The sequence below is a fragment of the Psittacula echo genome, assembly GCF_963264785.1.
Source record: "Psittacula echo genome assembly, chromosome: 4".
Classification (NCBI taxonomy): domain Eukaryota; kingdom Metazoa; phylum Chordata; class Aves; order Psittaciformes; family Psittacidae; genus Psittacula; species Psittacula echo.
In genome coordinates this window covers 44283543-44298756 of record NC_137738.1, presented here as the reverse complement: position 1 = coordinate 44298756, position 15214 = coordinate 44283543, and the positions used below count along the sequence as shown (strand labels likewise).

Below are 15214 nucleotides of genomic sequence, written 5' to 3'. Positions count from 1 at the left end.
TGAAAAATGCAACAGCTGAGCAGGTGGCAATGAAAAATCAGAAATCTGTTGTTCAAGCTCTTCTCTTTTGTTTTATACTTAGAGCTGGAGCAAGAACAGTCTTTATGGTTTTTGTCTGTACAGCTCTTGTCACAAAGATCTTGTCCTGATCTATGACCAGCCCACTTAAGTGCTGCAGTAATACAGTCATCCATTATTAACAGTGACCAGAGGAGAAGTGGGGACCTCAACTACAGCATGAAACAAGCAAGTGGAAAGGAGGGTATCAGTTATGTATCTGCCATGGTGATGATGCTCTTGCAGGGCAGTTGTTTTCCCATAAGGGAAGAAGAGTGTATTCTCAGTGTCTTCTCTTATAACGAGATGTCTTCCCACCCTTTTCTTTACCCCTTTTCTCTCTGAGGAGGTCTTCATGTTTTGGTTAGTCCTGGGCTAGTGGCTGGCCCTAAAAGGAGACCTCTGCTGGTTCTTCCACAGTGAAGTAGGATCTTGGTTTCCAACCCCACCTCCATGTTGCAAACAGGGCAGTCTCCCAGCGTGTCATCCCAGTGCAATGAGACAAAGGAGAGCAGCTTTCTTTTCACACTTTGTTCCAACCAAAGCTTTTTGATTATCTGTGCCTCACTTCTGTAAACACTGATTCTATGGAAAAAAATGTGGTCTAAAATGTGCATGAATACAGCCTTCAAATCTGCGTGAAGATAGTACTGTAATTCCACTGGGGTTTGCTGTAGTGATTTACATTGCCACCAGCTTGCCTGATGGAATTACTACTTCTTCATTGTGTAAGAAAGGGAACACACTGGTTTTTAGAGTATAACTGAATCCCATCACAAATTGCACACAGACCTGTTCTTTTACACAAACATGCCTCTAAGCATCCAAGTTTAAATTGGCAAAGGAAGAGCAGCTGGGCTGACAAATATGTCAGCTTGTGCCTGATTTTCCCCACCCTGGCCCTAATAAAGAACAAGATACGGGGAATAAAACAGCTGTTTGCTGTGCGGCCAGGGATGGAGGGAGTAATGAAACATGATGCGGAATAAAAGTCAGCTGCAGCTTGGCAACTCCCATTTCCTCATAGCAGAGAAGATGACTTAGGCGGCATTCAGAGTTGTGATATTATAGGTACAGAATGATATGAACAATTTTTACAAGCTTTGGTTTTAAAGTTGGCATTTTGACTGAGAGGAGGAACTGTGTTCAATCATTAATAGTTTCTTCTGAGTGTGTTGGAGTTTTATTATTGTTTATCCAAGCTGGTATCTAGCAACAAAGACAAACATTTTAAAGGCAGCTAAAAACTGAACTTAAAAATATACATGGTTTTCTCTACAAAAACTGAAGATCTGATAGCTTGTACAAACATTTGCAATGACAGCAACACTCAGAAATTTGCTGGTTGGATTTAAAAGTGTCTTTGGCCTCCCCAGTGGGGTTCTGAGGCCAGCAGGGCTGCAAACAGAAACTATTTGCTTCTGGTTTGACTTACACACATTTGAACCAGTGCAATATGCTGTTTCCTGTACTAGAAAAAAGGTGTTGAAGTGGTGCCAGTATAAAATAAAATGTCACTTTTAAAAAGCAGCACAAGCTCCAGACTGTCCTGTAACAGGGGATTTAACTGCACGACTGATCAGATTGCTCCTAAAGGTTCTTTTGCGTAGATGTTCTGTTACTTGTAGATCAAGAGCTCCTTGTTATAGTACTTAGGTACAAGTAAGTGTTGGGATGGAAGCCCACAAAACCAAACCTGCTCTTAGATGTATAAACGCATTAATTGTGAAAGATAGTATTACTACAGGGAAAAGCGTATGTGTAATATTCATACAGAATTGTATTTAGCAAGGGTGCTGTGTGGTCTGGAATGAGTTATGGTGGGATGGAACGGGATAGGATGGGGTGGGATGTGGAAAGGTGTGTCCTTCCCCAGTTTCCATCATAGAATCATACAATGGTTTGTATCAGAAGAGACATTTAGGATCATCTAGTTCCATCCCCCCTGCTACAGGCATTGACATCTCCCACTAGACCAGGCTGCTCATTGTGCAGAAGAGGAAAATAGCAAGCGGTGTTAGCTAGCTCCCATGCTGCTAACATGAGGTGAATGGAGTTGGGGTGGGGGGGTTGGGACATGGTGCTGTAAGGTGCAGCTCTCACACCCACTGGCAGTAAGCTCAGGTGCCGACTTCATGGCAGAAATTGTCTCTCTCTTCCCAATTTTCTCCTCCATCCCCTCTTTTTCCTTTCCTGCCTCAGCTCCATGGCACGCCACCCAGCTCAGCCTGGTCAGCATAATCACTGACACAGGAGCCTGAATCTCCTGTGTCAGTGGTAGGAACTACCTCAGTTTGAAAAGCCTAGATAAAAGGTTATTTTTCTTCTGGCTCACTGCAGTGATCAAGTGCAGCCTCACAAATGGTCATGGCACAGTACGAAGGGGAGAGTAGCTAGATATAGCCCATAGTAACTTTGGCTGTGCTTTGGCCATTTTGCTAGGTTTTTGGCTCATCTTAGATAGCAAGTAGAGGGCCATCTGAGGGTCTGCTAGTTCCCTCTCTGAAGGCAAATAGGCTCCTAAAATGACAAGGGTTGCATTCAGTTTGTGTCCTTCAGTTTTCCCCAAATTTCTATGGACTGTGTTTCTTATCCTGTCAAGTTTCTGGGACTGCATGGGTTGGGACATTCCTGTAGGGCACTGACATAGCATACCTATCACCCTGGCTCTCTTGTTGGGATGAGCCACTGCTGGGGGCCGTCCCTCACCTATCTGTGCCTCAGTGGGTGCTGCTGCTGTTAGGACAGGACATGTCAGGGTTCCTGGCCCATTTGGGGCAGATGGAGAGTTACTTTGCTGCTACTTGGAGAAATGGGAACAGAACTAAAGCCTTCCCTGTTAACACCTCATTCAGTTTCATCTCAGCATCAGTATTAATACCTATTGGTTATCACAGAAATGTTTTCTTTTAATTCATGTTTATTACAATACAGGAGAGGGCCCATGCGCTCACTTCAGTTCATTCTCACAGTTTTAGCCAGTATCTGCTGGGAAGTTTTGCCACTTGCCTGTAGCTAAAAATATTTGTTGTAAACTTACTATAGATATTTTTTCTCCCCTGTATTAAGGCTAAACCAGGAACAGTCAGTGAGGAAAGATTTCCAGTTCTGCAGTTGCAGTTTTCAGAATGTGACTTTTTAAAAATATCATTACAGAATTTAACAAGATGAGTACATGCAGCTTACTTCTAGATGGAATTACAAAATTATCCAAAAAGGTTTTAAACTTTAAACAGAAATCTATACCATTGTATTCCAAGGAGATTTATTCCTCAATATTCTGACACAAGAATCATGAATTTTCAATTCTCAGCTGTTCAAAGTGGTTCGGTTTCTCTTTTATGCTTTAGGGTTTTTTATGCTTTTATGTTTTTCTCTTTTATGCTTTAGTGCTTTTAGTTGTTGTTGGGTTTTCTGTCTTCCTACATCTCTGTTACAATGTCTGGATTACTTTTTTCCCCAGTTTTTGTGGAGAAGTTGCTTGGATCCAGAATTTGACCTTTGACCTGATGTTTCGTGTATCTGTAAAATGTAACTGTCTTGAAGTTTTCCATTTGCTGCTTTCCACTAAAGTATTGGAGTTGAGAGAAAAGAGCAAGCAACCTGCATTCTTCTGGCCAGAGCCAGCTGTGTTCAGGTCAGAGAGAAGGTAGCAAGAAGAGTTTTGCCCAGATCACTTTCAAGCCTGTATAATAGGGGTTGTTAAGCGTTCACTTACTCATTTTGTAGGAAGCCAAAAGGATGGAAGTAAACATTTAATTGAAGAGGAGGAGGAAATCATGCATGTGTTCTAGTCAGGACTGCATGATGCCAGAATATAAATAATTAATTTGCAAACACATGCTTGTGAGCATATTGCAAGCATAAGGCCAAGTCCTTATTTTTGTTCAGACCTGAAGAAAATCCTTTGTGTGTTTTAATATGAAAAACAGATCAGACGAGAGGTGGTGTGATTGCAGAGGGGTAACTGCAGTGTTTAATGCACTACACAGTCCCCCCAGCTCACACACCAGGGCAGATGTAGCAGACAAGAGCTCTGCTTGTCCGCACAAGGTTCCTGTGTGAGAAGTGTAATGTAGCTAGGTTGAGTAGCCCTGTCTAGCTGTATTGCTTGTGGTATTTCCAGTCTCTCTACAGAATGCCCTAAAACTTTGTGCTTTTTTTTTTTTTTTTTTTTTTTTGTAGAATTAACCCAATGGGAGTAAAAACCATACTGTAAAGTAACTCTGAAGCTGCACATTACAAGCGTGTTATCTGCCATTTGGGTTGCATTAGCAAGAGACATTTTGCAGTAACTAATATGATATGTTATAACCTGTAACTTGACAAAGCAACCAAGAGCACTTAAGTTGATGTGGTTATAGTGACCGGAAAAAAACCCCAGAACAACACTTAAGGTAACTAAAGCAAAGAGGTCCTTTATGTTTTACCCCAGTGAAGCAGCAAGAACATCTCAATTCCTAAAGTTGGCACTTCTATTTACTGCACTCTGTGTAAGGTAGTAAGTAAGAAGCCAAGGTAAGGTCTCCTTGCTTCCTGGGGAGCAGCGTCTTGCAGGGTGGGGGCTTCCTAGCTAAGAGGCAGGTAGCTGAACAATCTCTTCCAGGCTGTGAGCAAGTTAATCCCAGGTGTACAGGTGAGAGAGTAAGAACTGGAATAAATGCATGTGTACTTGACTCCAACAACTCAAAAGTCATTTGTGTGTATATCCTTGTAGAAACCTGGAGGCATTTAGGCAGTTGTATCTGTTCCTGCCGTGGTTATCCCAGGAGGATCCCCTCCGGCTGTTTCAAGGCAGCAGCCAGCATCCCTCTGAAGTAGCCGCTACCCATCTTGTTTAGTTCATCGCCAGCAGGAGGTCCAATTAACATTTTGCAGTATTGGCTGTTCCATATGGAAACTACCATTCAGCCGCCTACATTTGAACTTCAGCTTTTTCCTTTTATTTAATTAAAATACAATCAAGTCAATTAGGTCTTCACAGAGTTTCCCCAAAGTTAAACTCCAGATGTATGGCAAGGCAAAAGCATTCAGATGCCAATTCATTGTGCAGCTCAGAGGTAGATTATAGCTCTCCTATTTGTCCGTTTATCCACTGGGGATTAGTTGAATTTTTTCACCTTCCAAGCAGAAAATAAAAAGGGAGAAAGAAAGAAGACCCATCTTTCCATCTGGTTCTGGTCAGGAAAAATAGCTATAACATTACAGAATGTGAGATATGTATTGAAAATGACACTGATAGTGTCAGAATGACTTCTGATTTTTAATGGCCTTGTCAAACATTTTACCATGCAGTGTCTGAATTTTGCCCGTAAGCTCCAGGAGTAAGCAGCTTACCATACTCTGCAGCAAGTCGATGACTTATTGTTCTTGTCACTAAATGGGGATAATATGCAGCTGCATAAACATGTTGATTTTGCTGGCATAAAAACCAGGACTCCCAGCTCTGTGACCTTTGGCAAGACTGTACAGAAAATCATAACACTGTCAGAAGGGGTTTCGAGGTCTCAATAAACCAAGATTACTTTTACAGCACATCCTTGCAGGGCTGCTGGTTGCAGTGAGAAAGGGAAAAAATATCTATGCTAGCTAACCAGTAGTTAATAAGCGCAGAAATCACTCAGACCCAAATCCACACGTAAGGTAGCTTTTATCCCCATTTAGTGACAATGAGGCCATTGCATCTTCTGTTGCGTTTCTAAATTCATTTATGGTTAGATGAGACCCTGAGTCACCTGTATTCCAACAAAAAGGTTATCCTCACACACTTTAGAGGTGATGTAGTGATACTTCAGTAATACTGCAAGATATCTAATACTAGTGACAGCATTAGGTGTCAGTACTATCTTAGTACCTGGATATTGGTGGAGCACTTGGTTCTGTGCCTTTTCCCTTCTTAATCATGTTCCCCAGAGGAGAAGAGACAGGAGGCAAACCTTTCCTTCATCTGGCTACTCTTTGCCTTGCTATATAATAAGGATCCAGACCAGACCTGCAGGCGGCTAGTCCTCTAAGGGAAGTGGGTGGGGGAAGGAATTGCAACATGCAAGGTTCAGCACGCCGAGGCGTGGGGAAAGACGAGAATTTGCCACTTTGCCAGTACCATCTTGTACTTAACAGCCCTGATGTGAGAAAGAGTACTGTAACATCCCAGGTCTACAGCAAGATTAGAACAGTTGTGGAGAACAGTGCTGGTGAGGGGAGTAGAGACAGAGTGAAGAAATATCACTTCTGACTACTCATTCAGAAGGCTTAATAGCATTGCGATCCTGTAATTTTTTTTTCTTTTTTTAATATCAGAAAGATTCAAGTGATATTGTACATTCTCATCTGAAGTACAGTGACTTTTCTTGCAGAAGGCCCATACTCATTACATTACCCATGGTGTATATGAATTCCCATATCGTTGTGAATGGGTGAACTTAGCTACCCTAGTACAGCATCACATTTCCCCTGCTGTTCTCTCTTGCTCATGGCTGAATAGCCCCAGAACTGCTTTCTGCAGAGGACAATGACTCCTGCTCCTAGTTGGGATGCTTTTTTGTGGGAAGTGAAGGATAACATGCTTGAACACTGTATTCAGGAGGGGAAAGTAACCCAAGTCTTCCACCTACCCGTTGAATGCTGTAGGCAAAAGCATGCTCATTTGGTGGACTCATCGAGGTTCAGGCACATGGTATGTGCCAGGCTGTGTAGAGCTGTCAGGTTCATAGCTGGAGTGTCCTGGTATCCTGGTTGTAGCTGTGAAACTGATTAAGGTTCCTGCCCAGCCCAGGCATTGGCTCCTGCCCTGTGCCACAGCCCACTCCTCACCCAGCCTTGACACTTCAAGTGTTTGTAGGATCATGCTGAAGACTAATTCACTGAAGTGTCCAAGATTAAAAATAACCTTTTAGAAAGGAAAAAAGGTGGAGGGCATTTTTGGTCTGGATCATTGAGGGATCTACTTACAATGAAGGCCAATGAACAGTTGTATTTTTGCAACTGAAGGGATGGCATATTTTTTGTGGGTCAGGAATGAGCAGATGCAAGTGAGGAGAGGAAATTTCCCAGGCTGCCTTCATCACCAAAGCAATTCTGCTGTGGAATTCCAGTATGGATGCTGCTTTAAGTACTGAGATGCAGAGATTTCAGACAGTTTTGATGCTGTGGGTTAGAGCACCTGTACTTTCAGAGCCAGGGAGCATCTGATCAGAGTTTTTCAGGCTCTCAATAGCATGACTTTTGACAAACACACCTAAATTCTGCTTTATTTCTTTTATTGGATGTAGCCCTAAGTGCTTTTTACTCCAGGATCTCAAGGTTATTTGTGACAAGAATAAAGTAATTAAACTTCACTTATTAGTATTGATCCCAGTGTACTTGTTATTAGTGTGGAGTGTCTGTAAGACTAAATTAAAGTGATTCATGTTGTTCATATCATGTGTTACTGTTGGCCACACAGCACAAAATTCTATTTAAAATACCATTTAGATAACAATTATTAAACAGCGATTTTATAAGACATTCGCTACTAGATTACAGCAAAGTCTATCTAATAAACTCTTTCTCATGGGACTAAATGTAAATGCCAACTAACGTGATGAGGAAATTTAAAAGTATTCAGATGCAGTAAAGGATTCTTCTACCAAGAATATGTTTTTAATATACTCCTACTGTAGCTAGCTACTTAATTACTCAGGTTTGACCTTTATTATTTCATCAGTGACTCAAATTGCTTGTAGTAAACTACAAGCAAGGAATTTTAATTGATCAACTATTAAAATACAGTTTTACTAGAAGAGGAATAGCATAAGGACATCATGGTGTAGTGTTTGTTTGGGGTTTTTTTTTCCCATATACCTAGCATTCAGTCATGACTTTAGGTTTTTCTACTGACTTTCCAGTTTCACTGCCACGAGTAAAAAGATACATAAGTGAAAACACAGAACAACTTATGGCATAAATGTAGCTGTCTTTTTCTGATCCTGAATTTCTCTAAGTCAGAACTTTTAAAAATAGTCTTACTGCATTTTAGAACAAAAGGTTTGGAACCAGAGAATCACAGCTATTTACTTCAGAGGAATTTATATTGGACTTTAGATTTTTGTTGCAATTTGCTTTTGCAAAGTTAGTGACTGCCCATGGGCTTGAGGAGAGGCTGTCCTTTTCGTATCCTTCATCTAGCTCATGGCCTGTGCCAACATGATTCGGCTACGCAGTGTCTCAGAGTTGCTGTTGGTCTACAGCAAAATCTCCTCTTTGTGTGACATCAACATGCATGGCTCATATACTTCTTATCCTGGTATATTTTATATCCTTCAGATGTAAAACCTACACCTAGGGCAAAGGACTAGAATATAATATCATAAACTATGCAGGTAGCGTAGTTTAAAGTCTTAATGTCAAACTTGAGGTTTATTGAAGGCAGTTAAGTGATTCACTGGATTTTGAAGATGATCGGAAGAAGGCAGAACTTCATGACATTATACAAAGAAGAGTAACACAAATGACAAAGCTCCTCTAATCTTGGAAAACTAAGATGCTTCTTTTAATTTCAATGAGTATGTATAATGTTTATAATGATTAATAGAAGGTACCCAAGCTCTCTGAGGTGAAAAATACACTGCTTTATTTTTAGGTAATACTTGATCAATCGAATAATACAAATTTTAAACATCAATTTTCTGCTGAGTGTTTCAGAGATGAGGAGTAATAGCTTTGGAAAAGACCTTTCCATAAATGCTCAGGAACGTCATTGCTGAACTTGTTTTTGGTTTGGCTTTGGGGTTTTGTTTTTTCTTCTAGGCAGTTTATTAATTGGTAAAAAGTGTTATCTTATGATTGCTTTTGAATATAAATAAGTCTTTTTTTCCTAGAAATGTTACTTTATCTTGTATTATTTCTAAAGTCAGTCTCTGATGTTTGGCTGTGCTTATTGCTCCTTTCCAGATCGATATTTGAGTCCTTTTTTCAAATGAAGGAACTCGTATAAGGTCAGTGATTAGTAAATTTTCAATTATGAGGACTTATTGAACTCATTTGGTAAATCAATTCCTCATCTTTTACTGTCAGAAGGAGTTATTATTGAATCCTGTTTTCAGAAGTGGCAGTCTTCCTGAAAAGGAAAATTTCTTCACTAAATGGATCCTTTTCACATGTTAGCTCATTTGAAGCAGGCAGATTTCTTTAGCTAGGATGAGTATCATTATTTCAGAGTTAAATATTTTCAGCAGAGGACAGAGCAGGGACTGATGCAACTCCATGTTTCTCTGTGGGGAGCTATTGGAGCCATAATCCTCCTCCATTCCTGCTGGTAGGCACAGGAGGAAAAAATATAGATGAGGCTTTTGTGGAAGTGGTTGCCTGCAATAGGCTGGACTCCGTGACCCTGGCGGATTTGAAAAGATCTATGTTCTAGTGGTCATAAAGACCATGCTGTCTATTGCCAGGGTGCAGGCTCTTCATGTCAATAACCCAGCCTTTCTAAGCTGTTTGGAGACAAGGACATGGGGTTTGTCCTGCTGCCTCCAAGGGGCGGGTAGCCTTTTGCTCTAATGAGCTGATGGACTGCCTCTGCCAGTGAGATAATGCTTGGCTCCTGTCCCAGGACAAAACTCTTCAGCCAACAGATCCTTGTGTCCTTTCTTCAGCACTTCACTTCTGATTCTTTGGATTTACTAACGCTGATTTCACAGAGCAACCGTGTCTTTCCACATCCCTTAGGACCATGGGAATCTTGATTGAGACCCTGGGGGGTCACTTGGTCCAGTCACTCACTCAGAGTAGGGCTATTACCAACATTAGGTGAGGTCAGTCCTGGCTTGCCTGACTGAGCCTTGAAAACATCCCAAGACCTGCTCCAGTGCTGCACCACCCACCTCCTGGAAGTGTTTTCCTTACAACTCAACGGACGTTTCCCAGCCACAAGTTGTGGCCCTTGTACTTTCTTATATATATAAATTGGAATTGCCAAGATAAGTTTAGTTCTCTTCCTTTGTAACTACCCTTCAAGTAAATGTACTTCTCCCTTAGATACATTGTTTTCAGCAGAGGCGTCTGCATTCCATAGGGAGTTGCACTCCATAAGCAGCATCTGTAAACCTAAACAAAAGTGCAATCCATAATTCCAGGCAAGGCACCCCTGCCGGGGTCCTTCTGCTGCCCCATACCCCTCTCTTTCTGCAGAGTTGCTTGCTGCCTTTGGTGGCCTTCTCATGCCCACCTCTCACCTGGCTTCTCAGGGTGTGTAGGATGGCAGCTGGTTTTAAGGGAGTCTCGGAGTAAACCTCCCTGAAGATTGCCTTGTTCTCTAGGGTGCACAAGTCAGGAAGCCGGGGTTTAGTACTCTCTCAAGGGTTAGACATACCTGAGTCCTTGCCATAATCTTGGATTTTACATTTCAAATCCCTTTGCATGACTTTCTTCCATCTTATCTCCATGTTACAGATCAGAAAATACCCAAGGAAATCGCTTAAATAAAAGCTTTAAATTCCAATCCATCTGAATAACAGTAATTTGTGATGGAGAAGTTTTCCATGTCTCTGGTCCTTCTCTCTGACGGTGCAGAATTTGTTACATTTTATGGTATAACTGAGATTTATTGATTTAAATGCTATCATTTTCATACAAATTTATCTCTGGTTTTAACTCCACAGACTTGAATGAAGGTATACAATGGATCTTTTTTCCCAGTACTTTATTTCAAAACATTGCAAGTAAAGTTTTTTGGACTCAGTTTGCATTACATCAGCTTTCTCACAGGAAAGATACTTTTTTCTTAGCATCCTGGATCAATCTAAAATCTAGGACACATATAGGACTCATTAAATGCCATTTGTCTGAGAAACAGAATAATAAGATTGTACAATGATGTTATGTGTCTGAATATGTATCTTTTTAGCAACTAGGACATAGGACCAGGATTCAGGAAGCCATTTGGCAAACATAAAATTAAACACTTAACAATTCTGTGCCTCATATCTTCCATCTGTAAAATGGGGACAGTGATATTTCCTTCTTTGAATAGCACTTTTTGATTTAGTGATCTATGATTATCGTTATTACTGTTCAGAGTGGCATCAACTCTGTTCTGACTTGGTTATAATTAGAATGTTTAGATGAATGAAAGCAATTACAGAGCCCGTATGCCGCAAACATTTAAGCCTGTGATTAATTTTATGTACGTAAGTAACTGCAGTTACTGCAGTGAAGCTGCTCAAGTGAATAAAATTAAGAATATTTGAAGTGTTTGCAGGACCATGAATGGAAGGCTCTAAGAAACCTCAGTTCTAAAATAGAAATAAATAATAGTAGACTTCTCAGGGAAATGTCCACGAAACTTATTTTTACTGTATGCTACAGCATGTTGTGGAATGAGTCTTAATTTGGTTCACAAAACTCAATTGTTACAGCCATTGATGATAAATATTGTCTTTCATATCACCCAATATGTTTTTGCAGAAAAGTAATCCGCCATTAAATTTTGGCTAGAGCTCAAACGCTTATTGTTAAATATGTTTTGTTAATAAGAAACCTGACTCATGGCAGGCTACGCTGTGAATGACTGATTACCACGGATATCAAAGAGACCTATTTCCATTCCACTTCCAGAGCAATTATCTTTAGAGCTCATTCAAGAAAGGATTTGTTTCATTCAAAAGAAATAATTTCTTTTTTACATTGCAAGGGTTTTGTTTTCTATATGGTGACAGCTATTCAGCTTTGCCAAAGGCAGGGAAAAAGTCACCCAAATGTATGTTCAAAGAAATTCTCCAGTAGCAGTGGAAAACCACAGTACTATGCAGACTTGCCAGATATACATTATGAGAAGCAAATTCTGGCTTGCTGCAGTTGAGGTGCTGAGCAGCAGTGGAGCCCAGGGCTAGCTGGGGTGCAGGCTGGCTTCTGACCACATGCTGCAATCAAATGGCCCTTGGCTGCCAGCTCGAAGAGAAATCACATGGATCCAAACACAGCCTGATGCAATCTGATAGTGGAAGAGTTTAGCTGTCGGGTACAGTTTTATTTTCTATCCTCCAGTTACCTTTACTTTTCTTGTTTATACAGTTGATGGTTTGGATAAGGCTTCAATTGCTAACTCAGATGGACCGGCCCCAGGATCCCAAACTCCCCCTTTCAAGAGGAAGGGCAAACTCTCCACCATTGGCAAAATCTTTAAACCTTGGAAATGGAGGAAGAAGAAGACTAGTGACAAATTCAGAGAAACGTCAGCAGGTATGTCTGTGGCCCTTTGGTGGAAAAGGAAACATTGTGATGGCTTTACAGAATAATATTTGAAAAGCTCTTGGTGCTTTTTAGATGGCGGGGATTGTTTAGGCACAGTATTTGACATACAGAAAAACAGTTTGATCCTTAGCAAGTTAAAAACTTAATTTTATTCATCTTCTATTCCAAACTTACCGCCAAAAATATGCAGTTTATTTGTTTGCTATACATTATACATGATATTCTTTTGATGCTGATAGTACTTTGTTTTTTAACCAAGAAACGCTAGGCTTTACATTACATATTCTCAGATATGTTGGAAATGTCCCTATGTCCTCCTAATAGTCAATGACTTGCATTAAGAAACAAACCTTGCCTTCATGGGGACAGAAGTTTGGTCTGTCTTGGAGGTGGAGAAGCAGACATAACCCTGCCCAGCAGAAGAACAAGAATCAGCTTTGTCACCACTGCCTTCAGACAGGCTGTTCTGCCCTTTCACTTCTCCATTGGCAAGGCTTGAAGAATGGTCTGAAATAAAATGCGGTGATTGAATTATATTCCTTCTGAAAAAGAGGAATATGTGAGGGCTGGGATTCAGTTAGCTAAACACAGTTGCCTGGTGCCACCTGAGATGCTCTGGGCTGCTCCCCAGAAGGCTCTGTGTCACATTTGCCATTTCTGTGCAGACATTTCCAAAACTGTGGGGCATCTCAAGTGGCTGTAGACACCCAAGTTTAGGAAACTGAACACTACCCTGCATATATATGTGTGTGTGTCTTTGTGTGTCACAGCTCTGGCCAAGTTTTCTCCAAAAAATCCCAAATTTCTGTTTTGGGATTCAGACACTTGATGCTGTGCTTTTGTAAACTTGAGTCAACTCAGAGTCCGGTGAGCATCTATGAGCTCTTCAGATTCATTACCACAGTGCAAGCCCTCCGTCCACTGTCTTCCATGGCTCTAGACAATAAAACCAATACTAGTCTCCTAAGGTCTCATCAGCAGTATCTCTGAACTCTCAGGAGTACACTGCTTGACATTTTAACACTGTACCAGCCTCTGGCAATTACTACAAGGAACATTCTGGTTTTACAATTTAACTTCTAAACCATATTTTCTTTACACAAAAAAAGCAAAAAGAAAACATCTTCTCTGGTGTCTTCTTCACTCCAGATACCAGCTGAAGTCTTGGACAGCCTTTCTGGGATCTTCAAATCCTCCTGTCTGTGTCTCTCTTTTTTTTCTTGTTTTTAAAATTCTCCTGCATCCCCACAACTTCTTCCACTGCTGCAATCTGAGAAATTCCCTTAGTCTGACATTTCCTTCATTGCTTTCAGTTTCCTTCAGCTTCCCCAGTACTTTTATCATATCGCTAGAGCAAAGTTATTTCTAGTTAATGACTCCTGGATGTTCTGCAGCTGCTGTTGGACAGGTATGTGATTTTATATGCACGGAATTCTTCAGAATAATCACCATTCATAAGCTGTGTATACAGAGATTTCTCTAACTGTCACAACATATTAGCATATGTTAAATTGTTATGCTATTAAATAATAATGCATGTGTCATTTGGCTGAGTTTTTTTACAAGTGAATGTCTGGTAAATACATGTTCAGTACAGTATTTCTTACATTGTACTGTCTTTAGAGGGACTCAATCTAGTCTTACAAGCATGACACATCAGTTCTTGTAATACCTAGGCAAATCATGTGTTCATATTTCTTTTACAAAATGAAGAAAATAAGGACAACGTTTCCAAAAGTGCCTCTTTAGCTACCTGTGTGTACTTAATTTGATTGTCTTGTTTATTATGGTGTGGTCCCTCAAGTCCTTTCAGGGATGTGGAGAACCCATGGTTCCCATTGGCACTGACTACAGATGGACTTACTCAGGACAATTTATTTCAAGGTGAGCACCTGAAAAATGGAAGTGCCTAGCAGTAGCTGTAATGGACAGAAAACAGAAACTAATCTCAGAATTGTAATTAAAATTCAGCTTTAAAGCTATGTTATAGCTACAAATAAACAAACTTTGAGTCATGAAATATCTTTTTCAGATGCCATACAGCCACACTAGTTAGTAATGAGGGTTGTTATTTCTTTCTCTGAACTTGCTGCATTTATATACCTAGACCATCAGAGCTAAGATGCTAATCACATTACAGCAGAGTATGTGTAATGTTTTACATTTTGAGTCTGATTTTGCACTGTGTGCTCCCAGTGTGTTTACTACTCTTAAGAAAGAGGTAGTTATTGGGAAGCAGCATCCATCTTACCTACCTCAAAACTAGTTTTCAAGTGGTAATTTGTCTTCCCAGTTCTCTCAGCTGTATCTGTCTGCCTCCACTGCCTCCTCTGCACTGGCACCAGTTTTGTGATGAACAGATCACAAACCTGATCCAGCTAAAAACAAATCCAGCAAAACTGAAGAAGAAGTAGTAGTTTTCACTCTTCTGCAAAGGTTACCACTTGGTAATTACTATCAAATGTGATTACTATAAATAAAGCACACTGAAGCAGAGAGGAAAAACAGACCCACTCTTTTGGATGACTTCTTAAAATTTAGACAACCTGGGTTTTTTTTCAATTTCAGCTGTGGTTTTGCAGCCGTGCATTTCAAGTCTGGGAATGAGGAGAGTAATACAGACCTCCTTGTCTGTTTTTCAAAGTCAAAGCTTTATTTCTGTGACAGTGTTTTCTTGAAAATGGGGAGCATCAGTGTGCGAACAGAAATACGTGTAAGTGAGGAGAATTTGCACTGCAAACTAGCAGAAGAATGGAGTCGATGGTGAAAGATAAACATAGTCCACAGATTATATAAGTGGACACTCTTCTGGTCAATTGAATACATGATTATTTATAATTATGTATTGAAAAGTGGAAGTTAATTATCTGCACGATGAAATATCTCTGTAAATGCAAAAGCTGATGGCTAAAGTTCAATGTAGGAGGAT

At 40.4% G+C, this 15214-nt stretch overlaps 1 protein-coding gene across 1 annotated transcript in view; it reads left to right on the top strand.

Annotated features, from left to right (window-relative positions):
* Positions 1-15214, top strand: part of PHACTR2 (phosphatase and actin regulator 2) — a gene marked incomplete at its 5' end in the record, with an annotated part of 131172 nt that overhangs the window by 73790 nt on the left and 42168 nt on the right. Inside the window, one exon of the mRNA XM_080616062.1 lies at positions 12106-12273. Coding sequence (XP_080472188.1) covers positions 12106-12273 — 168 coding nt within the window. The remainder of the gene's footprint in view (positions 1-12105; positions 12274-15214) is intronic.